This window comes from Aplosporella prunicola (genome assembly GCF_010093885.1).
Source record: "Aplosporella prunicola CBS 121167 unplaced genomic scaffold K452scaffold_9, whole genome shotgun sequence".
NCBI classification, from domain to species: domain Eukaryota; kingdom Fungi; phylum Ascomycota; class Dothideomycetes; order Botryosphaeriales; family Aplosporellaceae; genus Aplosporella; species Aplosporella prunicola.
Genome location: NW_022983537.1, coordinates 943111 through 965412, shown reverse-complemented (window position 1 = coordinate 965412; position 22302 = coordinate 943111). Strand labels below are relative to the sequence as shown.

The 22302-nt window shown below is 55.9% G+C and overlaps 9 protein-coding genes across 9 annotated transcripts; 5 read left to right on the top strand and 4 right to left on the bottom strand.

The window, feature by feature from the left end:
- Positions 1 to 19: 19 nt before the first annotated feature.
- Positions 20 to 1365, bottom strand: K452DRAFT_297211 (uncharacterized protein; the record flags this gene model as incomplete). The annotated part of the gene is made up of 2 exons (XM_033541997.1): positions 20 to 793; positions 841 to 1365. Coding segments are annotated over 2 exons (1299 nt in total), but the record flags the coding sequence as incomplete, so codon positions are not given.
- An 837-nt stretch (positions 1366 to 2202) lies between these two features.
- Positions 2203 to 3112, top strand: K452DRAFT_286317 (uncharacterized protein). The gene has a single exon (XM_033540272.1). It carries the CDS (start codon positions 2559 to 2561, stop codon positions 2880 to 2882), a length of 324 nt encoding a protein of 107 aa, XP_033399194.1. The 5' UTR covers positions 2203 to 2558; the 3' UTR covers positions 2883 to 3112.
- A 761-nt stretch (positions 3113 to 3873) lies between these two features.
- Positions 3874 to 6441, bottom strand: K452DRAFT_269038 (uncharacterized protein; the record flags this gene model as incomplete). Its single annotated transcript, XM_033538923.1, has 6 exons — positions 3874 to 4324; positions 4510 to 5147; positions 5239 to 5413; positions 5547 to 5810; positions 6103 to 6305; positions 6370 to 6441. The coding sequence occupies 6 exons, from the start codon at positions 6439 to 6441 to the stop codon at positions 4045 to 4047; spliced, it is 1632 nt and encodes a 543-aa protein (XP_033399193.1). The 3' UTR covers positions 3874 to 4044.
- Positions 6442 to 6695: 254 nt separating this feature from the next.
- K452DRAFT_269035 (uncharacterized protein) lies at positions 6696 to 7974 on the bottom strand. The gene is made up of 2 exons (XM_033538922.1): positions 7066 to 7974; positions 6696 to 7014 (listed from the first exon to the last, which is right to left on the bottom strand). Exons 1-2 carry the CDS (start codon positions 7944 to 7946, stop codon positions 6819 to 6821), a joined length of 1077 nt encoding a protein of 358 aa, XP_033399192.1. The 5' UTR covers positions 7947 to 7974; the 3' UTR covers positions 6696 to 6818.
- Positions 7975 to 8198: 224 nt separating this feature from the next.
- K452DRAFT_325994 (uncharacterized protein) lies at positions 8199 to 8945 on the top strand (the record flags this gene model as incomplete). Its single annotated transcript, XM_033544818.1, has 1 exon — positions 8199 to 8945. The coding sequence occupies one exon, from the start codon at positions 8199 to 8201 to the stop codon at positions 8943 to 8945; it is 747 nt and encodes a 248-aa protein (XP_033399191.1).
- An 880-nt stretch (positions 8946 to 9825) lies between these two features.
- K452DRAFT_286308 (uncharacterized protein) lies at positions 9826 to 11089 on the top strand (the record flags this gene model as incomplete). The annotated part of the gene is made up of 1 exon (XM_033540271.1): positions 9826 to 11089. A coding segment is annotated over exon 1 (779 nt), but the record flags the coding sequence as incomplete, so codon positions are not given.
- Positions 11090 to 11422: 333 nt separating this feature from the next.
- On the top strand, positions 11423 to 12851 carry K452DRAFT_286307 (uncharacterized protein). The gene is made up of 3 exons (XM_033540270.1): positions 11423 to 11666; positions 11842 to 12025; positions 12085 to 12851. Exons 1-3 carry the CDS (start codon positions 11524 to 11526, stop codon positions 12400 to 12402), a joined length of 645 nt encoding a protein of 214 aa, XP_033399189.1. The 5' UTR covers positions 11423 to 11523; the 3' UTR covers positions 12403 to 12851.
- Positions 12852 to 17226: 4375 nt separating this feature from the next.
- K452DRAFT_307595 (uncharacterized protein) lies at positions 17227 to 19420 on the bottom strand (the record flags this gene model as incomplete). The annotated part of the gene is made up of 2 exons (XM_033543083.1): positions 17227 to 18921; positions 18977 to 19420. 2 exons carry the CDS (start codon positions 19418 to 19420, stop codon positions 17227 to 17229), a joined length of 2139 nt encoding a protein of 712 aa, XP_033399188.1.
- A 431-nt stretch (positions 19421 to 19851) lies between these two features.
- K452DRAFT_269027 (uncharacterized protein) lies at positions 19852 to 22083 on the top strand (the record flags this gene model as incomplete). Its single annotated transcript, XM_033538921.1, has 2 exons — positions 19852 to 20052; positions 20153 to 22083. 2 exons carry the CDS (start codon positions 19852 to 19854, stop codon positions 21683 to 21685), a joined length of 1734 nt encoding a protein of 577 aa, XP_033399187.1. The 3' UTR covers positions 21686 to 22083.
- Between the last annotated feature and the right edge of the window lie 219 nt (positions 22084 to 22302).

Genomic DNA, 22302 nt, shown 5'->3' with positions numbered 1-22302 from the left:
GAGACGGGACAGGCAGAACTGTCGGCACGACCGTAGTAACCTGCGTAGTCGAGCCCTGGCAAGTACTGCAGGGCTTTGTCAAAGTCTGCGTTTGGTAGATAGTCGACTGCTGAGGCACAGGCACCACATTGGTCGAAGTAGTTGTCTTGGGCGAAGTGGCCTGGACGACAGACGTGGCGGGAACGACTGTAGGCACCACCGTAGTGACCTGAGTAGTAGACCCCGGGCAAGAGGAGCAGGGCTTGGTCAGAGTCTGGGTTTGGTAGATCGTCGACTGCTGAGGAACAGGAACCACGTTCGTAGTCGTTCCAACCTTAGGCGTAGTGACCTGGACAGACGTGACAGGAACAACCGTAGGAACAACAGTAGTGATCTGAGTCGTGGAACCTGGGCAAGAAGAGCACGGCTGCGTCAGAGTCTGCGTCTGGTAGACAGTCGACTGCTGGGGAACGGGCGTGCCCTTGGGCGTGGTGATCTGGATAGGCGTGACAGGAACAACCGTAGGAACAACAGTGGTGACCTGGGTAGTGGAACCCGGGCAAGAAGAGCACGGCTTGGTCAAAGTCTGCGTCTGGTAGATGGTCGAAGGCGTGAGGACTGGGATCACGCTCGTCGTAGTCGTCGTCTGGCGAGAAGAGACGGGGGCAGGCGACGGGTTAGGAGTGCTGATCGTGATTGGAGTCAACACCGGAACGGAGGACTTGGTGATCGAAGTCGTAACCTCGATCGTAGACTTGTACGTCGTGGTAACCACCGAGGTTGTCGTGCCCGACGTAACAGGGCAGATGGTGGTCTGAGGCTCGTTAGCAAGAATCGGATGCTGGATCAGATGGTACTTACATAGATGCTCGTGGTCTGGCTCGTGGTGGTGCCACCAGGGCACACGGCGCAAGGCAAGGTTACAACGGCAGTGGTCGTCGCTATGCTGGTGGTGGTGGTGGTGATTGGACAGATGGTGGTGTAGGTAGAAATAACGTCCTTCTCGGTCATGACCTTGCTGCCGCTAGCGCTAGGGCCTTTGGACTGGGCAGGCGTGCTCACACCAGGAGAAGTTTGCTTTGGGGTGGAGATTGCCAGAGAGCGAGTGGAAGAGGAGACGGCAATAGGTGATGACTGGGGAGACTTGGAGGAAGAAGAGACGGCAACTGTCGAAGACTGGGGAGTAGAGTAACCAGGCCAAGTCGACCGAGTCTCAGTCTTTGAACCAGACCCAGATGAATGAGAAGTCGAAGCCCCCGAACCAGGCCAGGTTGACGGAGTCCCAGGTGCCGAGGACTTTGCTGGAGTGGTGACATTCAAGGCATTGTTGTAAGGGCTAGCCACAGCAGAGCCCGCGAGGGCCAAGAGAGCAATGGCTTTGCGCATGGTGGAGAGCAGAGAATTGCCGCTCCTCTCGGGGGGTTTGGAGGTGTATAAACGAAAGAAGGCAGTAACCGTAGCGAGCGAGTTACTCCTGCCGCTGTCAAAGAGGAAGTCGAGGACTGCGAGCGGCCAAGGTAGGACGAGGGGACGAGGCTCCCTAAAAGGATCCCGCAGTAGTTGATGTCTGGTTGCATGGACCGGGCTAGAGTCGAACGGCAGTCATCTCACCCGGTTCTCGTGAGAGCTTGGCCAGTGGTGCATGCTCGGTCTGGCATAGCTCAATGGGCAGCCGGATGCAGGAAGCTGTCGTAATACCAAAGTAGCCAATTTTCTCCTCATGGTCTTCGTATCGATAGGGTAGGGCAGGCTAGGACCACGCCACGGGGCGCCGTTGGTGATGGAGGTACCGACACAATGGCCTGACGGAATATTGGCAGGTGTACGCGGCTGCGGCCATTCAGATTCTAGATAAGACGCCAACCTGGGTACGCTACCCAGCAGAGCAAGGTCTCCAACTCTTTTTTTCCTCCTTTCCATGTCGACGATCGATCGATTTGACGGTTTGCCTGACGAGAAGCTCCCTTTACGCACTGGCTAGCCAGACCCGTTGCAGCATGAGGATCCGCGAGATGTGGGGTAATTAGAGGGCGAAGAGGGGCCGATTTCGCTCGCCCAGGTAAATGGGCGCCGGCGGGGAGAGATCCCGGCAGGCCGCTCGCGCGATCGAATCCCAGGGATATGTCCATGACCGGGTTGGCTGGCTGGCTGGCTGGCTGGGTGTTGACATGGGCTGTAGGAGTCGGTGTCAGCGGCCTGCAGTTTCTTCTTGCCCAGCCTAACCGCATCCAGCGCCCTCTGTTCCTGCATCGCGCGCTTCTGCAATTCTGGAGCGCCCACGTCGGTGGCTGGAGGGCTACCCGTCGCACAGTGTCGTTTCCGAAAATCTCTCGTCATTCGTGTGCCTGGCCCGAGGGGCGGGAGGGGGAAGATCGCCGCTCGCATCCTCCACCTCCACTTCTCCACACCACTACTGTCGATGATCGCCGCCGCGCAACCTCGCCGCCAACGGTGCATCGTGGAATCAAGGGGGAGAGAGAGAGATAGAGAGAGAGAGCAGCCGCACCGCTACCCCACCTAGGGTCTTGACGCTTTCGTACGAGGGCGTATACCCCTCTTTGACGAATATTGCCGCCGTCATGTATGGCCAAAAATTTCCCCTCCCCTCCCCTTGTGATCGCCCGGCTTCCCTCGGATCTCCACCGCCATCTGCACGGCGGTCGGGCTGCAGCGAGCGCGCAAATATCATCTCGAGGGCGGCTGCAGCTGGTGAGAGTCACCTTGTCCGTGGTACCCCATTACACATCACGCGTCGCGAACCCGGACAGCTCGTTGTGGGTAGGCATCACAAGCCTTGTCCGAGCGACACGAACTCCCCCACTTTGCTCATGACGCCGTTAATGGGATTCTCTCCGCCGCTTCACGCTTTTGCGCTTCAGTTTGATGCTTTGATTCCGTGCTGATTGCTACGGATACCTCGTTGTTGTCTTCCGCCCACAGACAACCAGTCCTCAATCTTCAACCTATCACTCATACAACGACATACAAATACTGTACCTCGAAGCTATCACAAATAACAAACCCAACAACAGATCGCCCTTGTCGTGTTCGTACGGGCAGCGACGTCGAACACGGCAACAACACCTACCTAGGTACCTACGCAAAGAAAGAAAAAAAAAAAAAAAAAAAAACGTCCAGGTAAGTTTAGGCTCGAGCAGTAACCTACAGAAGTGTTTCCTTGAATAGAACCATGAGATCATGCACTTGGCCGCGCACGAGTAGCGGCGTATGCGTCCGAAAATGTCATAGCCCGAAAAGGGAAGGGAAGAAAAAGATGAAGATGTGATGTGTGATGTCATAGCAAAACACCGAATTTTACATTTTGCATCGCCAGCCAGCTTCACCAAAACCTCAACGAGTCTATCCTGTCGTCGTCGTGCAGCCAACAGCCAACACCCAACGTCGTCTGTGCAGCGCCCAGCGCCCAGCGCCCCGATCCGCCAAACCGTGCCGTGCCCCAACAGCTTGCTCCCGTCCCGCCCAACGCCAGGCCGCCAGGCCCAAGCCTCCACTGCGCCTCGGGCAGACGCCAGGGCGCACCGGCTCCCCCGCCGGCGCAGGAGATGTCATTGCTGCTTTTGTGTGTCGCGGTGCATGCGTGGGATGGTAATGACTTGTGCTGCTGCTGACGGAGCGTTGATGCCAACTAGGTAGGTAGGTAGGTAGGTAGAGTAGGTAAGGGTTGGGGCTAGGTTCTGCGCTTTGGCCTTCTATGTAGGTGTTGGATTCTGGGTTGTTTTGCTGCGTGTCTGCCTGTTTGTTTGTCCAATGACATGGACTCTGCGAACGACGCCCACGATACCTACTCTACTAGATCGTCTCTGCCGTCTAGGTAGGTATGCCATCATGGCGCGTCTGCTTGCTTGCTTTCTCCGAAATGAGGACGAGCCGAGCTGCGCGTAATTCTGATTAAGGTACGGTTCCTATGTACGCACCCTCTACCATCCTTTCCCCTCAAGCCTCCCCTCTTATCCACCCCGCGCCAGCACGCCAACACTCAGCCACACACACGCCCCGCATACACAATTACTCACCCAACGTTGCCTTCACTCGCCGTCCTCGCCGTCACTCGTCGTCCTCGCCACTATCATCGAGCTCACTATCCCAGCCCTCCTCATACTCCTCGCGCAGCGTCTGCAGCGCATTAGACAAGGCCTCGCGCTCGTCAAGCGCGACAGTGCGGCCCACCAGCGCGGCCATGCCGCGCACGCGCTCCGTGATGCCCGTCGAGGTCGCGAGCGAGGCTTGCACGGCCAGCGCGCGCGTCGTGGTTGCGGCTGTGCTGTTGAGCCTGAAGATGGGGGGGTAGCTGTCGAGGTGGGGGAAGAGGAGCGGGGTTGTGTAGCTGTGGGGAGGGATGCTGTTAGTGTTTGTGTTTGTGTTTGTGTTTTTGTGCGCGTGCATGCGTGCGTGGGTTGTTTATTGTTGTTGGGGAGGGGAGACCGGGGTCCGTTGTCCAGGGTCGCGGAGGCGGTCATGCATGCATGTGAAAGCGCGTGGGAAGGTAGGTAGGAACCGGGGAGAACTCACCGCTGCACCATCTTCGATCCTGCGAACCGGTCGCGCGCCTTCGCGTTCTGCTCCTCAATCTTCTCCGCCTGCTCCCAGTCTCCGCGCAGGCTGTCCACGCGCCCAAACACGTGCACTCTCTTCTTCCTGCCGCCCATCCCCCGCTGAACCTGCTCGGGCCCGATGCCCAAAAACTCCACGTCCAGCGCCCGTGCCCCTTGATTCTCATCATCTTCTTCATCTAAACCCTCATACGCGCGCGACGGGCGAGGCGGCTTCCCAGCGCCTGGCTTCCCCATCTTCGCCTCCCGTGCCTTCTCCGCCGCTTCTTCTTCCTCGCGCAGCCGTGCGGTCAACGCCTCTGGGTCTGCGACGCTCATGCTCAGCTCGGCGATGCGCCGGTTGCCGCCGTTATTGAAGGCGGCTTCCATTTCGGCAAAGGTGTGGCGCTGGGATGCTGGCTTGAGGCGTGAAGGCAGCGTCATTGACTCCAAGGCTGCGGCTTGGAGGGCGGATGTGTGCCAGCGGGATGAGGGACTGTATGTAAGGTAGGACGGTGTCTTGGAGGGTTGGTCGAGCAAGGGGATGTAGGCTGTTGCTTGTTCCGTGAGAGCAGACAGCGAACGAGCGCGGTTGGTGAGGGCTAGAAGTTTCTTGTCCTGAGTATGGGTTAACAGACTTAGGGGAGAGGCGGAAGGCATTATGAAAATGACTACAGTCCACAAGATGCTTTAAGGAACATGATCTTACCCTTGCCTTCTTCTCTTCGTCTTCTAGCGCCCAAACCCAAATGCTCAGCTTGCCAAACTCGTCGCGTAGTCTTTCGGCATAGCGTGAAGAGAATCCACCCCAAGCATCATCCACGCCAGTCATCATCTGCAGCGCCTGAAGCTGGTCACATTCCTCGATGAATGGCCTCAAATCACTGCCATACGTTAGCCATTAGCTTTCTGCATATAATTTATTTTAACCTCAAGAGCAATGCAAGCCTCACATCTCCGATTAATCCGGCTTTTCTCAGAAATCCAAAACAACAGAAATGCCTTGAGCAGACTCACCGATCAAGCAAATCATGCTCCTTGTCCAGTTCTCCAAACAACTCCCCGCCGGCGTCCCATGCCTCAAACGGCATGATGCGGCTCTGAAGTTCATACTCATGTAGCTGGACCAGGCCCTTCGGATGGAAATAGACGCGGCTATAATCAGACCAGTACCGTACAGACTCTGGGGTCAATTGCGGTGGCTCCAATCCTGCATCCATATGCTGCGTGTACGTGCTTGGTGCGATTGGTTCAGCGCGAATAGGGACTGTGGTACCCTGCCTATAATTGAAGTGTCAGCATTAGGATTTGACATAGCTATGAATCGTCCTTGATAACAGCATGGATGGTCTATATATCTGAAATTTATATAGACTTTGGTGATGAAATGGACGGTCTATCCAAAAACAGAAAAGAAAAAATGGAAACACTACGTTAAATCGTCCGAAGTCTAGCATCAAAATTCAAGCAAGCCGCAATCTGCATTCATCGACTTCTGTCTCCAAGCTCTTGCATATCAAATGGACGTAGGATAAAATTGGAAAAAGTTGGAAAAAATGAAAATTTCACCTACCACAATCCCGCACTCGTCTCAGCCTCTTCTAATGGATCATACAACGCATTAATCTTCTTCAAACTTCCAAATGCGCCTTTGAGATCGTAGATGACGGCGCGCGGCATGAACGTGTCGCTGCCGTCAGCGCCGATGCCAGGCCGGAAGTGCACGTCATGGTCAACGGGCGACTCGGTCTGCGAGTCGTACGTAAAGTACGATTCCTTCGGAAACAAGTCAGCTTAGCTGTAGTGGGAGAATGAATTGCCTGGGACAAGAGTTCTGTACTTGAGTGTTCCAGAAATGGGTGCCCAGATAGTTGCTCTGTTGGCCGAACTGAAGGGTGACGATTTCATGCATGATGGTGGTTGGTGGGCAGAATTTCGGTGAAGAAAATTGTAGATGAAGTTGGATGGAAATGACTAGTTACGCTAGTCACGTGGGCATGTTTTTGGCAGATGCTGGAAGATGTTGCTTCTCCGCATTGTATCCATGTCTTGGCACAAATTATGGTGTTGAAAGACGTCATGCACATGGCGGAAGACATCAACGACGGATGCAACCGGCACTCTTAATGATTTGTTTGGCCGACCCGATCAGCGGCTTCTGGCTTTCATGGCTCATTGATTTTTTTTTCCAGTTGATCTATCCACAAACTCCAGCCCCATCCCAAAATCGCTCCAATAATAAATCAAGCTATACCAAGCTTGTTTGCTCGTTGTATAAAACACAACACCCTAACCCATCAGCTGCAGCTGGTCGTCGGGTGGCCACCTCGTCTGCGCAAAGCTCAAGCATCGCTTAATGCTCTGCAGGTACTTCCTCGTAGTTTCGTCGCTCATGATGTGGGCCGAATTTTTATCGCTCTCATGAAGCTTCTCGCGCGCTGAACGCTCGTGGATACCAACCATGGTAACACCAATGGGCCAAGCACTGTCACTCGTCAGCAAGTCGCTCCATATCACGCGAAGAGACGCTACTCACGCCTTGCCGATACTGAGCCTCAGATATCCATCATTGGCATCAACATACCGCCTCTCCTGTGCTGCGTTCACAATTTCCACCACCGGCTCCAGGATGCCGTCTTCTAATTCCCCCTTCTCCAACTTCTTGAACAGTGGCCTCATGTTCTCTCGTGCTTGCACCATTGCGTTATATGCCTGCTTGCCCTGGAAACTCGTCCTGACATCTTCTGGTCGCTGCGCGAGCGCAATCTCCCACTCCCGCAGAACCATTGTAAAGTAGGATCCCAGCTGCCGGAAGAGGAACTCGCGGCTCTCCTTGTCCTTGGGTAGCTTGGTATCCACCTTCATCTCTGCCTCCGGCACCAGCTGCAACGTTGTTGGAATCGGTCCATCGCTCAAAGCTGGCGCCGTTAGCGCCCCAGTAATCTTCTTGTACCGCTTCAAACGTTGCCTGTGGCTCTCGCCGAAGATCCGCGCTGGCTGCTCCAGTTCCCTCAGCTTCGCCACCAACTCTTCGTCCGGAATGTCCTCGCCCTCTGCGAGCGGCGTCTCCTCCTTTTGTTGTTCTCTTGGTGGCAAGTCCGGCAGACCCAGCCTCTTCCTTCTAGCACGCTCAGCTGCGTCCTCCTCCTCTTCCCTCAACTTGCGCGACTGTTCAGCGAGACGGCGCTTCTTCTCCTCGCGCTCACGGTTGCGCTCGGCTTCATCATCCTCAAGCTTGCGCTTTTGTCGAACTTTCTCTTCCCGCGCTTCTTCGGCGGCCTTCTGCTCGGCGATGTAGGCGGCTTGTCGCTGGGCTTCAAGCTCGGAGCGCTTGAGATACTTTTTGGAGGGATCGTCGGTAGGTGTTGAGGATTTGCTTTTAGCGATCTGAGCGGACATCAACTTGGCAAAGTCCATGGTGTAGGAGTTTGCTGATCCAAGCGAGTATGGGACAGGGTTGGGAGAGGGAAAGTCGAAGGCGCGTCAAATGCCGGCTCGGCGCACAGGCCATCTTCAAGCTCCATGTAAGCTTCCCGTTTGCGCCGTCATCACAACCACCACCCCGCCTGGCTCCCATTGTCTTCAGAGAAAGCCATTGCGCTTTTCGACCTCCGCCGTATCGCACACCTGCTACATTCGCATGCGCCGCGCCTGACATCTACCGTCACAATGAGCTCCAGCGGGCCTTCCTCCGGTTCCAAATACGACCGACAAACCACCACGCCGTTCCTACTGAAGCTCTTCTACCGCACCAACAGTTTCCACCGCCTTGAAGAGTTTTCGCCTTACGCTTCCTCGCCGCCTCCGCATCTCCAAATCTACACTTGGCCTACCTGCACGCTGCGCGAGCTGACACATCTGCTAGTGTCCGCTTTGCCTTCTGTTGTGCCCTCACCCGCTATCGGCACGCGCTTGGCCTTCAAGCTGATATTCCCAGATGCGCGCGATGCTGCGAGCGGCCGCGACAATGGACCCGCTCGATATGTGAGCAAGGATCTGGGCAGCGTGGTCATCGGTGCTGGCGGACCAGGCGTAGATGACGAAGCCAACGGTCGCAGCGAACTCGACAGACTGGAAGGCGACGCAGACAAGACACTGCATGCCGCGCGCTTCATCATTGGCGATTATGTCTCATGCGCCATCTTCCCACCTTTGTCTGATGGTAGCGTGGCCCCACCGCCGCCGCGCGAGCGCTATTCGCGTGCCGGCGAGTTTGGCATGTCGAGAGGAGGTGGGGGACCACCACGTGAAAATGGCTACGGTGGCGGCTACGGGAGAAGGGGTGGTGGCAGGTACGATGGCCCTGGCCGACTCGGAAGCGGAGGGGTTCCATCTGGTGAATGGAGAAGAGGAGAGGTACCCAGCGGCGGCCCTGGCGGTTATGGAAGAGGAAGAGGGCGTGGAAGGCCGTACTGACCTCTGTATTAAGCGGACATGGTAGCGGGCAGGCAAGGCGTTGAAACACAACCAGAAATGACCCACGAGTAGCTTTCCGGTGAACGCTTTGAGCGAAAGGAAGAATTGAAGACGCAAGGAATCTCTCACTGGACGGACCAAAGTTGACGAAAGCGCATTGGCAGCTCCACTTACACTCATATGGACTCTTTGGAAGACTTTGGGAGTGTGGACAATACCCATTCAACGCCTTGCGATTATCTTTCAAAAGCGGCTGTAACAACAATCATAGTTCGAAACGAAAGTACGGAGACCTACAGCTGGACAGCGATTTAACGCAGAACACTTTGTGAGTGGATTACGCAAAAAATGTCACTGCATTTAATAATGTGTTAGCAGATCTGCAGAGTATAGAGGACATACTTTCGACGGAGATAAAGATGGTCATGAGGCCCTACAGAAGCAAAATTTCCGGAAAACCACAAGACAGGACGGCTTATATGCACCGACCTTATCTCGTAACTGGACACAGGGCCTTTTGATCAAAAAACTCACTGATGTCGGGAAGTGCGATGAGCTGCTTGTGTCTACTGTCCTGGAGCTTGTACTCTGGGGCAGTAGTAGGAGTTTGATGAGAGAAGACTGCCAAACGGGCGGGCAGAGAAAGCTGTATTTCATAGTTGTTTGGATTCTACTCGATGTGAAATAGGTACTGGAGGCCTTGATTCTTCTTTCAGAACAAACACTTCTGAGTCGGAGCAATAAACTTAGTGGATGAGCTGCTTTGACGAGAGTCACGCTGCTGTATTTGATAATTGAGGTGGCCACGACTAAACTTCGGTCCGTGTTTTGTCGTCATAGGTGCCGACCATTCACATTCAGTTCCCACACCACCCGCAACCAACTACAAATATTTCCAACCTACATAAATCCGCTCTCGCAGAACAATGAAATAAGATCCAGTCCGCTCAGCGCGCCGCTCGAGTATCGACCATGAACGCTCTTCGCACTGTCCAATACTTTCTCAACCGTCTCCTCCCATTCACCACACCTGGTACGCCTCTCGTGCAGGACCTGGTGCATACCATCGCCCTCTGCGCCTTTCTCTACTTCGCGCCGCACGTCCTCGAAAACCGAGCAAACCGGCAGCAAGATTCATCTTCCGACATTCACGATGACAACGCCGTTCCCGATGCAGCGCCTCCGCCCCGCGCAGACCCGCAATTTGAGTCCGAAGACGAAGACTTCGAAGCCGACGACGGCGAGGACATAGATGCTCTCCCACCCGCTCAGGCTCAAGCGCCCTTCCAAGCGCACGTCGAAGACGAACCCGCGCCAGGCGGCGGCAACGGCAACCTCGACGATGCGCACGCGCAGCCCGGCCCCGCCGATGCAGCACAGCGCCACGCCAGCCAGCAGACGCGGCAGGTCGGCGCCAAGAAGGCCAAGTCGATAGCGCGGCGGGATCAGCGGCGGGCGTATCACGAGTTTATGCGGTCGCAGGGCGAGCAACAGCGGGCACGGGAGGCGGAGGGCGCCGAGGAGCGCGAGGCGGAGCTCTTTGAAGAGAAGCGGCGGCGGGCGGTGGCGGAGGCGGCGCTGGAGGAGCGGGCGAGGGCAGAGCGCGAGGCTAAAAGGGAGAGGGAGCGGAAGGCGCGCGAGGAGGAGCTGAAGGTGCAGAGGGAGGCGTTGAGGTTGGTGAGGAGTGGGTTGGAGGAGAGGGGAGGGGTGGAGCTTGAGGAGGTGGTGAGGAAGGTGGGGAGGAAGAGTGAGGGGAGGGAGTGGTTGGAGAAGCTGGTGCGGGCGGATGGGATCGTGGGTGCTGGGAAAAGGCAGGATGGGAGTGTACGCATGATCACGGCTGGTGGATGGGTGGTCAGGATTGGAGAAGAGGATATGGCTGCGGCGTGGAAGGCGGTTGCGGAGAGGCAGACGGTGAATATCTCGTATGCGGATCTGGGAGAGGCGCTGGAGGGAGTTGTCAAGCGGCGCATAAAAGCATAGACTGACGCAGAGATGCATTATGATTGAACTAGACTATGCACATGTTTGTCATCCCTGTGGAGGGTGTTGAATCTCTGGGTACAGACAGCATTGTCACATTTTACTTCGACTGCAGCCAGGCAAGGCGTCCTTGCAAAGTAGTATTATCTTGTGTATGGATGAATTTGATAATGTCTCAATGGTACAGTTGAGGTGCGAGTAAAGACGGCCAATCGGTCCTCTTGGCTAGTGCGGTGCGGAATGCTTCGAGTTGTAGTCTTTGCGAAACGACGTGAGACTGCCAAACAGGACGATCGGGAGTGAACCTGAGACTAAAGCAGCGATTGAGCCATCTCCTCGAAATTATTTACACCTTCAGGGACTTGCAAAAGTGCTGGAGACTGCAGATGGAGTGCTGCAGCGCTGGAAGATCGATGGGGCGAGGGTCACGTGCACGTTAAGCGAGTTGCCGGCGGCACTACACTGATCCGACGCTTTCGCTGAAATTATCTCTCGACGACACCGGCGACAACAGCTCCAACCCCACGACGACGAGCCACCCCTCCGTTGACGACAACTTCCCCCCGATAAACCCAGTCGTCCCAACCTGGTCAACATGTCTGACGCCGGCGAAGTTGAGGTTGAGAGCCCTCAGGGCTACATGGTCCTGCCCAAGGACGTCACCGAGGAGATTGGCAGCATCAAGCTGTTCAACAAGTGGAGCTACGAGGATGTCGAGATCAGGGACATCTCCTTGACGTACGGTCACACTCTTTTTCCCGAAAGAAGTCGTATATCGCAGTTTCGCAGGAATTGGACAGCAGAGAGGGCGGCGGCGGACTTGGGACCACGCACTCAATGCGGCAGAGACCTGCGGACGCGATAGCACGAGCACAGACATTCAGGGCACTTTTGCTGACGGGCTTGCGTACAGCGACTACATCCAGATCCGTACTCCCGTCTACCTCTCCCACTCGGCTGGTCGCTACGCCGTCAAGCGCTTCAGGAAGGCGCAGTGCCCCATCATTGAGCGTCTGACCAACTCTCTGATGATGAACGGCCGCAACAACGGCAAGAAGCTCATGGCCGTCCGCATTGTTGCGCACACCTTCGAGATCGTACGTTTATGGCCATTGGCAAGGAAGCGCAAAATCGGCTCTCTAACGCGACTCTGCAGATCCACATCATGACCGACCAGAACCCCATCCAGATTGCCGTCGACGCCATCGTCAACTGCGGTCCCCGCGAAGACTCCACCCGTATCGGTTCCGCCGGTACCGTCCGTCGCCAGGCCGTCGATGTCTCTCCCCTCCGTCGCGTCAACCAGGCCATCGCCCTCCTCACCATCGGTGCCCGCGAGGCCTCCTTCCGCAACGTCAAGTCCATCGCCGAGTGCTTGGCGGAAGAGCTCATCAACGCTGCCAAGGGTAGCAGCAACTCGTACGCCATCAAGAAGAAGGACGAGCTCGAGCGTGTCGCCAAGTCCAACCGGTAAATGGTTGTTTTCCTGCTTGGTTGGGGAGCGGTGGTGTGCCGGTGGTTTTGGTTTGGCTCTGCTTCTGGGAATGGTTTTGTGGACGGGGGGCTAGTCGCAAAAGAGGCTCTTACATGGTAGTTCACATCATACACTCGTCGCAGACAGAACGGAAAATGCATGATCTTTTGCAACGTTATAAATGTATTACCATTCTTGTCCCCTGCGGGCCCCCTCTCCCATCCTTCGTCTGGATCGGATCTTCCTTTCCTTGGTTAAGGCGATCACTGGCAGATTGACCGCAAGCAGCTTTGTCGCTGAGTCTGGACCCCGCAAACGCCGCCGCACCGCTGCGCCCGTTCGCCGTTTCGGCGAATGTACACCACCGTACTTCCACGGGATTGTGCCAGCCACTCCGGGTTGCACATCCGCTCTTTGCCCCTGTCGTCGTACTCGGCGCTCTGCTTGGGTGCCGCATATTACAGCACGCCTTTGAGAGTACATTCACCACCGGATGTCCGCGTTGGGAACCGCCTATATACTTAATTTATCACACACAATACTATCATACACGCGCTACGAGCGCCCTATTACCGCAATTAGTCAAATCAACGCATACTCGAACCCATATATCAACGTCGTTCCCGAGGACAACATGCTCCTCCATAAGAGTAGTTCTGACAAGATTGATTGATTGATTGATTGATTGATTCGTTTTACGTCTATATGCAGTTGGAAACTATGACGGACGGTCCATTTAGGACTGGCTAGGGGGTTTAAATACAAGATAAAAGCGAGGTGGTGCGAGGGATGGTTGGATCTAGGCCGAGGTTAGTTCTGACAAGGTTTGGCTTGTCTTCTTTCTTTCCTTCTTTACTGGGCGCTTTCGGGCCCGAGTACACTCTATTATAAGAAGGCTGGGTTTTGCATTCTTCTGATGTTCGGCCAGCCAATTTCAGTTACGGTTTAGATGTTGGTGCATGGGCTTTGGCTGCGTGATACCTACGACGATGACCGACGACCGTTCGGAAGTTCTTTTATAGAGGATTGCGGTGAAGCCCACGAGGCTGTGCTTCTGCAGCTGCTGGTATACGACGAAGAAAGACCCGTGTTTTGCGTCAGGATCCGGCGGTGCCTGAAGTCCAGCATGGTTCCTGACATTTCACCGGCACTACCTGTTCAGTTGCGGCGGCTTTTCACTGATGCCTTGACGTTGCTGTCGTACCATAACGTTTGAAGAAGATGCACAGCACCGTTGTGTTGTGTTGATGCTCGCAAGTACGCTAGGTGAGTGGTTGGTTAGTTGGTTTTGCTTCGGCGTCTAGCCTAGGAAACTTAGGTCGAGTCTTTTTTCCATCTTCCTGCCGGACATGTACTGTCCTAAATTGACATTGGCAGTAATCAGGGTGTCAAGTACGCCGGTAGGAATGGCGCTGGATGTTTGAGTAGCGACGCTGAGAGTAGGCTTCGAGCACAATGTGAGTTCAGTTTCTTGCACATGGAGTTACGGAAAAGGTGGCCGCATCACGGCGCAGCCTGAGAGCATGTTATTCGTTCTTATGATCTGGTATTAGTCCTCCCATGAATGTTTCCATGCTGCACTGTAACCCGCCGTCAGCTTGGCGTTTTGACCCTGCTCCGGATGGAATCGTAAGATCCTCTTCGTGGCACTTGCCTATTTATTCGGCCACTGAAGCAATGTAACAGAGCCACCTCTATTATTACGCACAAACACGCACATATAGAAACATGCGGACGTATCCTGATGGGAGGAGCTGGAATGAAACGGTCTACACAACAACTATCTCTTTCATCCTGCAAGAAAGACATATCTGAGCAGAAGACTCTGGCGACGTTATCCCTCTCGTGCTGTCACTTTCGTTGTACTGCAGTGTCTAGGAAAGGTGAACGGCATCGTTATCCAGTGTTGGTGGTGAACGACGGGAGCATAGGAGGTAGCAGTAGAGGCAGAGCTGTCTTATGGCGATAACTGCTTCAGTAGGCGCGTGTATCTTATAGTAAACGACCCCAGTGACTTTTGTTTCATGGTCGCACGAGTATAGTCCACAGCACTCGCTTCATTAGTTTAGTAAGAGAAACTGCTAACCGGTATATCTCTATTTAATAACCGGTTGCGGTGCCACTACGGGATACTGTAGATGAATAGCTGAGCTCTTAGCGATGTTTCGACTCTGAAATCTTTCTTATCGCTTACTTGTCTGTTAGGTCACTAAGGTAATACAAAGCAGTCAGCTACGCACCCACACGACAGCTTTCTCAGCCCCATAGGGAAAGTATCAAGATGACATGATCTAAAAGAAACGGGGTGTGCTCCTTTTCCCGAAAGCTTTAGAAATCTGCGAAACTCTACTCAGTTCATCAAACGACCTATATAGTAATGCCACTCATCACTATTCACCACTATTGCCACACTACAATATCTAGCATAGATCAACAGCACTGTTACCTAACGCTAACGCAGCATATAGTAAACATTTAGATGTAGACGTTGGGAAGAGTGTTCCAGGAAGTAACGAAGGTGCGGCCATATCAGCTCTTTTTCACAGCGCGGAGTTAACCGATACTCTGTTTATTGTGCGATGATTAATAGAGCTAGCAGACTCGGGACGAGAAGCCAGTTGGCTTAACCGAGGAGGAGCTTGGGGAGCAGGTTAATATATAGTAAGCTCGAGTACTTTGATAATGAGCTTGTAGAGCATCTTGACAGTGGACGTGGGGTATTTGCTAGTAATAAGAATAGTAGGGAGAAGCATAACAAGTAGTACGGAGTAGCATCAGAAGCAATTCCATTCAGTAATTCAAATTTACGGGGGACGGGACACCACTCAGGGGTTCATCTTCTACGGTGATAATAAGTACCTGGCTATAGCATCACAGGTGGGAGCAGTGATGTAGAAAAATAGTTAAAGATGCTTTAGGATTGAGCTTTTGGCGACTAAAGGTATACTGCATCATGTAGATCTCCAGTTCCTTTTCACTGAATTCCGCTTAACAGGGAAGATGTTACTTCTACCAGCACAAACACAGTTCGCCTACCAGGACACGAAGTGACTTATACATTTTAAACAACACAGCTAGTAGCACCCTCGCATCCAAGATAATCTTCACCACCATAGAAAGCAAAGTCGCATAGCTTCAAGTCTCGACACCACATCGTTCATCTGCTACGATCGGCAGCTTCACTCAAGCATCCGCAGAAATCACCCCCGAAGGGAAGACGACAAACATGACAGTCTATACGTGGTTGTGTCAAACCGGCGATGTCTAGTCTAAGACCTAATGTTCAGCCAACCTTCATCACTGTCGCTATACAGCAGTATCCAGCAAAATTGGACAGCATCACCACTTCACACTGACACAGCACAAAACAAACACGTAATACACAGCTCATCAAATTTCTGCCGCTCGATACAGTGACACTACTTCCTGCGTGTGTACCCAGCCCTCTGGGATATTGATGGTAGTGTCCAATTCCGTGGCTCGGAGGCCTCAAGACGACAAACCAAGCGCGCTTCCGCAAGCACCGTACCGAGTCGAGCCTTTATAGTACAGAGGGAGTACGCACAACCCCCTCCACCTTATACTTGTCGGAACCACACAGCCGTGTCTCCTTCTCTTACTGTCACCAACTGCGTCCAACCAGAAATACCGCAAACTCCTTTTCCCCAAAATCATCCACACCAAGCCCCCAGGAAGAAGTGTTTGACGAGCCAACCCCCCCACCCAACATGCATCCACATTTAAACCACACCCCCCACACACCCCCACACTCACCACGACCCACCCAATCACACCCGCCCACCCAAAACGGCACATCGACAAGAGCCCCCCATCCATGGAGTCTTTCGCTCCAAGCAACATCCCGACCCCTACCCCTATCCAGAACTGTGCACGCTCTTATTGGCAGTTACTGTGTCTATTTTCTGTGTGCGGCAGTATGCATAGGTGATAGCTAGCAGCATTATCGCTTAGTGAAGCCGCGCGACATGTACAGACAAAAAAGTAGGAAGAGGGAGAGGGTGGTAGTACTGTCGGGCTCAGAAGCGAGCCGTTTGCAGGGAATGGGAGGAGGGGGACGGCGTCCACGGTTTGTACCTTATGCCGTCATCAGCGTGGAGAAACTCCAGATTTCCTGCACCTGACGGCAGATGGTTGGTTGGTTGGTTGGGGAAAGGATACAGACAGGACAGCAGATCATAAGCAGCTGCAGGGCGGTCTTTTGAGTGGTTGTTTAACACCCACATCCTACACAGACATACACAAACAAACAAACCACACAAACCATCACCGCAAAAATGCACTCCCCGCTCTCATCAACCCATTTACTCACTTACGTAGTACGTATGTACGCACGTACTTAACCCCATCCCAACCCTATAAAATGCACAAGAAAAAGACGCAGAAGTAGCAGCATAGCAGCATAGCAGCATAGCAGCCCACCCAAGCACACGTACCAAACCTCCTACCCACCGACCCAAGCCAACCCCACCCAACCCAACCATAAACGCCCCAGCGCAAAGAAACGACGCTTGATTTGCGCGGCTGAAAGGAAAGAGAATGAAAAAACGAGAAAGAAAGAAAAAGAGAGGGAAAAAGAGGGGAAGGATATAAGAAAGAAAAGGAGAACAAGAAAACAACACCGCAACTGCCAGCTAGACCCGCTCAATCAGAGCCAACCTAGTCGAGAGAGTATCAACACCACCCAACACCGTTCCATTTTCCCATCCATCCATAACAAAGCAGGCAGGCAGACAGGCAAGCAGGCACACCGTCCTATTAACGCCAAGCGGACTGCACTCTCCAACCCCCTCACACAAGTCCTACCTAGCGGACACCCCACCCAGCCGGGGCGCTCAAGTCCCTCCTCCCCAAAACCCTCGACTCACTCCTGACACCAGCAGCACCAACACCAACACCTCCTCCTCCACCCCCAACAACCGCACTGCCACCAATTGCGCTGCAATACTCACCCAGCACCGGGCGTCTCGGCGTCGCCAAGCCCGCAGCCACGCTGCGCGCGCGCCCGCGCCTTAGTCTGATCTGCTCGAGCGCGGCGGCGCGGTCGATGGGCAGGGCGCCCCAGGGCGAGGCCGCCTCGACGTGAGCCGCTGCCGCGTGCTGCGGCGTGACGGCAGCGGTGGCGGCAGTGCGTGTAGGAGTCAAGACGGAGAGGGAGGGCAGGCGCGGAGCCGGCAGCAGGGAGGTGGGCGTGCCGGGGGCGGGGGTAGTAGTGGTGGCGGCGTAGGGCTTGGGCGAGTCGAAGTGCATGGGCACCGTAGTCGTGGTTGTGACGGTGCGGCGGATCAGGCGGTCGTGGTGGCTGGAGCCGGGGCGGTGGGAGCTGTGTCCGTGTCCGTGATGGTGGTCGTGGTGGGCTGGCGTGGTAGTATGATGAGTGGGCTGCGTAGGAGGTGGTGGTGGGGGCGTGCGGGGCGGGGAGGGGGGACCAACTGTTGTGCTGTTGTCCCCGGCGGCGGCTTTGTTGGCGGCAGCCGGGGCATCGTCCGGAACGGACGGGGTGGGCGAGAGCGGCGCCGCGGGCTGCTGCTGCTGCTGCGCTGGCTGCGCCTCTGCAGGCGCATCGACAGCCATCTCCTCTCCCTTGACTGGTTCGAGAGCTTCGGCCATGACCGAGTCAACGAGTTGCTCAGCCTCAGCCTTCGGCTTCATGGGGCTGGGCACACTGCGGAAAGTGCCCGAGGTCGGGCTGAAGGTGAGCTGGAGCGCCTCTTCTTCCTTCTGCTCGGCCGTCTTCTCCGCTGCAGATGGCGTCGCTGGCCTCTCGAGTTGGACCGCGGGCGCCTTGACGTCCTCCACGTCGCCATCGCTGGCCGGAGGCGTCGTCGGCAGCGATGACCAAATGCGTTGCATCTCCTTCTCAAAGCTGTCGTCATGAACGTAGCTGTCGCCCTTCAGCTCAGCCACGCGGCACGAGCAGCATTGGAACTGGCACTCCATCTTCATAAATTCGATCGTGTCCTCTGCGCGCTGGCGACGGGTCCGCTCCGCGTCGAGGTCCTCGTTCAACGTCTTCATCTCCATGTCATGGGCCGGCACCTCAACGTTCTCCTTGTCCGAGCTCGACGTCTCAGTGCGGACCTTCGTCGGCGACTTCTTCGGGCTTCCAAACTCCTCGTCAAACTCGTCGGAGGGAGGAAGCGCAATTTGGCCTTCAGCCGCGATTCTGGCAACTTCCTCCTCCTTCAAGCTGGTCTTGAGCGCGTCGCGCTCTTGCTCGACGACGTTGACCAGTTCCCGTGCCTTCTTCAGCTCTTCTTGCATGCTGATGAGCTGGCATTGTGCCTGGAAGCTTTCTTGTTCCCGCTTGTTGGACTTCATCTTTTCAGACTCGAAGCCGGCTTGTGTGATTCGGAGGGAGTTGCGAGTAGCCTTGAGTTCTTCTTGAAGCTTGACGAGCATCGACGACGACTTAAATGCCTCTTTGCGTGCCTTGCGGATTTCCTTTTCGTACAGACCCTGCGTGTGGACGTGGGTCTCCTTTGCGCGGTGCAAGTCCTCCTGCACATAGTTAGCGGTAATTCGCGGGGAAGGGCTGCATGGGTCCTTTGCTCACCATAACGGCGTCGAGCCTCTTTGCGACCTTCTTCTCGCGCTCACGGCCCTCTTCGATGTCTTTCCTGGATTTCCGCGCCTCCTCTCTGTACCTCCTTGCCTGGCTCTCGGCCTCGTCCTTTTCCTCCTTGAGCTTCTTGGAGTCGAGCTCGGCCATTTCGCGCGCCATCTCGGCTCTCTTGATGGCGACTTCGTCGCGCCTGTGCAGCTCCTTGGGGTCACGGACATCCATCGAGTTGAAGCGGGCGACCATACCCTGGACGTGATCGGAGCCGCTCCTGCTGTGGACAGACCTGGCGGGTGAGCCCAGCTTCGGCGAGGCGACGTCTTGTTGTGGGCTGGTGCAGATGTTGTAGGGCGTGCGGATGCCGTTGACGCGCTCAGGCGACATGGTGTACAGAGGGGCGCCCGGCGAGGCAGGCATATTTTCGGTGGGAGTTTCCATTGAGTGAGGCAATGGGTGGGTGTGGACTTGGCGGAGTTGACGTCGTTGGTGGAGGAGGAGACTGTCGGGATTTGTGCGAAGGCGGGTTATGGTGTTTGGCGGCGTGGGCGGCATTGCCCGGGCAACGGCCGTTTTAACGGGAGCGGCTGACGTTTTGGCGATGCGTTGGCGCTGCAGGGCCAGAAACGCAGCGCGTAGGGAGAGAAACGACAGGCTCAGAGAAAGCCAGCTGGAGGACACTTTTTACCCGCCATGCAAAGAGTAATACCTGTTAATCACTTCGCTGCTGCTGCATATGTGCTCGTCGCACAAGGCCGCTGCAACCACTGATGGCGCTCCACGCCCGCCGTACAGCTCTACGGCGAGCGCCATGACCAACTTCCGCGTCCAGCAAAAAATTACCCGCTGCATCCTCTGCCACATCCCCCGCCATGTCGCTTTATTATGAGGCCGCCGCCTTTCTGGAAAATGCCGACAACGTGGGCGGCTCGTTGACGTCGCGCATCTATGGCAAAAAAGGCCTGAAGAGCCGTCCGGCCGCCATCTACGCTCTCATCACTGAAGCCACAAAATGGTCGGCCGCCCTGAAAGACGTGGTAGAGAGAAGTGATGTTCTGAAGCTGGAGAGGAAGGTTTGTGATTTCTACTGTCTTATGTTTTCAACTTTCATTCCAAGTCCACGCGCTTTCTCGCATTTTTATTCCCTCTACAAACCCTGACACGGCCTCCCAGCTCACTCCGCTCCTCGCAACACTCCTAACACATGACCTTCTGCTCTCCAAAGGCGGCGTCGCCGCACCAGCGAACCATCCGCTGCGCCTCGCCATAACACGGCACAAGGCGCGCCTCGGCGCGGAGCTGACCAAGCTGCGCGTCAAGCGGGGCTTCAGCAGCATCGACGCCTTCCGGCAGTACGTGAACGCGCACTCAGGCTCAGCCGAGGACGCGCCCGGCACGGCCAAGGAGCCCGAGCACCCGCGTTGGGTGCGCGTCAACGCGGTGCGCACGACGCTGGCGAAGCAGCTGCACGGCACCTTTGCCGAGTGGAAGCAGGACGCCAGCCTCGCGGATGTCATGGCCGCGAAGGCCGGCGCCAGAGTGCTGCATCTCGACGCGCATATCCCGGACTTGCTTGCCCTGCCGCCGCGGACCGATCTGTCCAAGTCTCCGGCATACCGTGCTGGCGAGCTCATCATCCAGGACAAGGCGTCTTGCTTCCCGGCGTACCTGCTCAATGTGCAGCCCGGCGATGGAGATGTCATTGACGGCTGCGCCGCGCCGGGCAACAAGACGACGCATCTGGCGGCGATTGTGAGCAAGTTCGGCAAAAAGCAGCAAAAGCAGCAGCAGCAGCAGCAGCGCATCTGGGCGTGCGAGCGCGACAAGCGCCGCTCAGGCATCCTGGAGAAGATGGTGCAGCTCGCGGGCGCCGATAAACTCATCGCCATCAAAGCCAGCCAAGACTTCATGGACCTGAATCCCAAAGACGAGGCGGTCAGCGCCGTCGGCGCCATTCTGCTCGACCCCAGCTGCTCGGGCAGCGGCATCGTCGGCCGCGACGACGACGTCAAGCTCGTGCTGCCGAGCGCTAGTACAAACAACAGCAGCAACGGCCACGCAAACGCACGCGGCAAGAAGCGCAAGCGCAACCAGTCCCAGACTCAGGCGCAAGTCCAGGACCAACCCACCACGACCATCACCGCAGACGAGCCCGCCCTCCCCCTCGAGGAAGAAGAAACGCCCGACGACGCCGCCGGCTCCTCCTCCGACGCACAGCACCACGCGCGCCTCATCAGCCTCGCCTCCTTCCAGCTCAAGATCCTCCTGCACGCAATGCGCTTCCCCGCGGCGCGCAAGCTCACGTACTCGACGTGCAGCATCCACGGGATCGAGAACGAGGGCGTCGTGCTGAGCGCGCTGCGCTCGGGCGTAGCGCTGAAGCGGGGCTGGCGGCTGCTGAGAAGGGAGGAGCAGGTTGAGGGGATGCGCGCGTGGGGCGTTAGGGGCGAGCGAGGCGCTTGTGAGGAGTGGGTGGAAAGGGAGGGGGAGGGTGTGGCGTTGGGGGAGGTCGAGGGGAGGGATGTCGCGGACGCGTGCTTGAGGTGTCGCAAGGGGACGGAGGAGGGGACGATGGGCTTTTTCGTTGCGGCGTTTGTGAGGGAGGGGGAGGATGGGGATGCTGAGGGAGAGGGAGAGAGAGAGGGAGGAGAAGACGAAGGCGACGAGGACGAGGACGAGTGGAGCGGCTTCAGCGATGGTGATTGAATGAGTGGTCACTCACTGTCTGTATCTTCACCACTTTTCCACCACAATCCCACCACAAGCACACGTCAAACCCCTCAATCAATCAACCCCTCAATCAGTCAATCACAGACACACACAAACCGCAACCACTCTTACCCATCTAGCCAACACAGTGAGTGCAGTCGACGTCAAACATTGAGCATTTCCAGGGACAGGGGGGGGGTTCGGGAAGGATTTCGAAATTCACGGGGGCCCCTGTTCGATGTTGTGGCGGAATGGCGCTAGGGCTTTTGGGCTAGCGTGGTGGGGTGTGGGGGGCCTAGGGTTTGGAGGGTCTGACATGACAGTGACATCTGCCATATCGCGGATACCTTAGGTAGGTAGTGGAGTAGACGGATAAATGGAGAGAGGATACGGGGCTGGCGCGAGAGAGATGTGTAGGTAGGTGCGTGTGTGCGTGCGTGCGTGCGGGCTCGAGCTGCGTAGACCCTACGGTGGTGGTGGTGAGGCAAGTGAGGCGGGTGCGCCCGTCGACCTTTGACTGTTGGCATCGACGTTGGAGGTTGAGCTCTGTGCCGCTAGTCGTATCGGGCAAGCGAAAAAGGGCGCGCAACATTGGACGTCGGAGAGGATTGCCT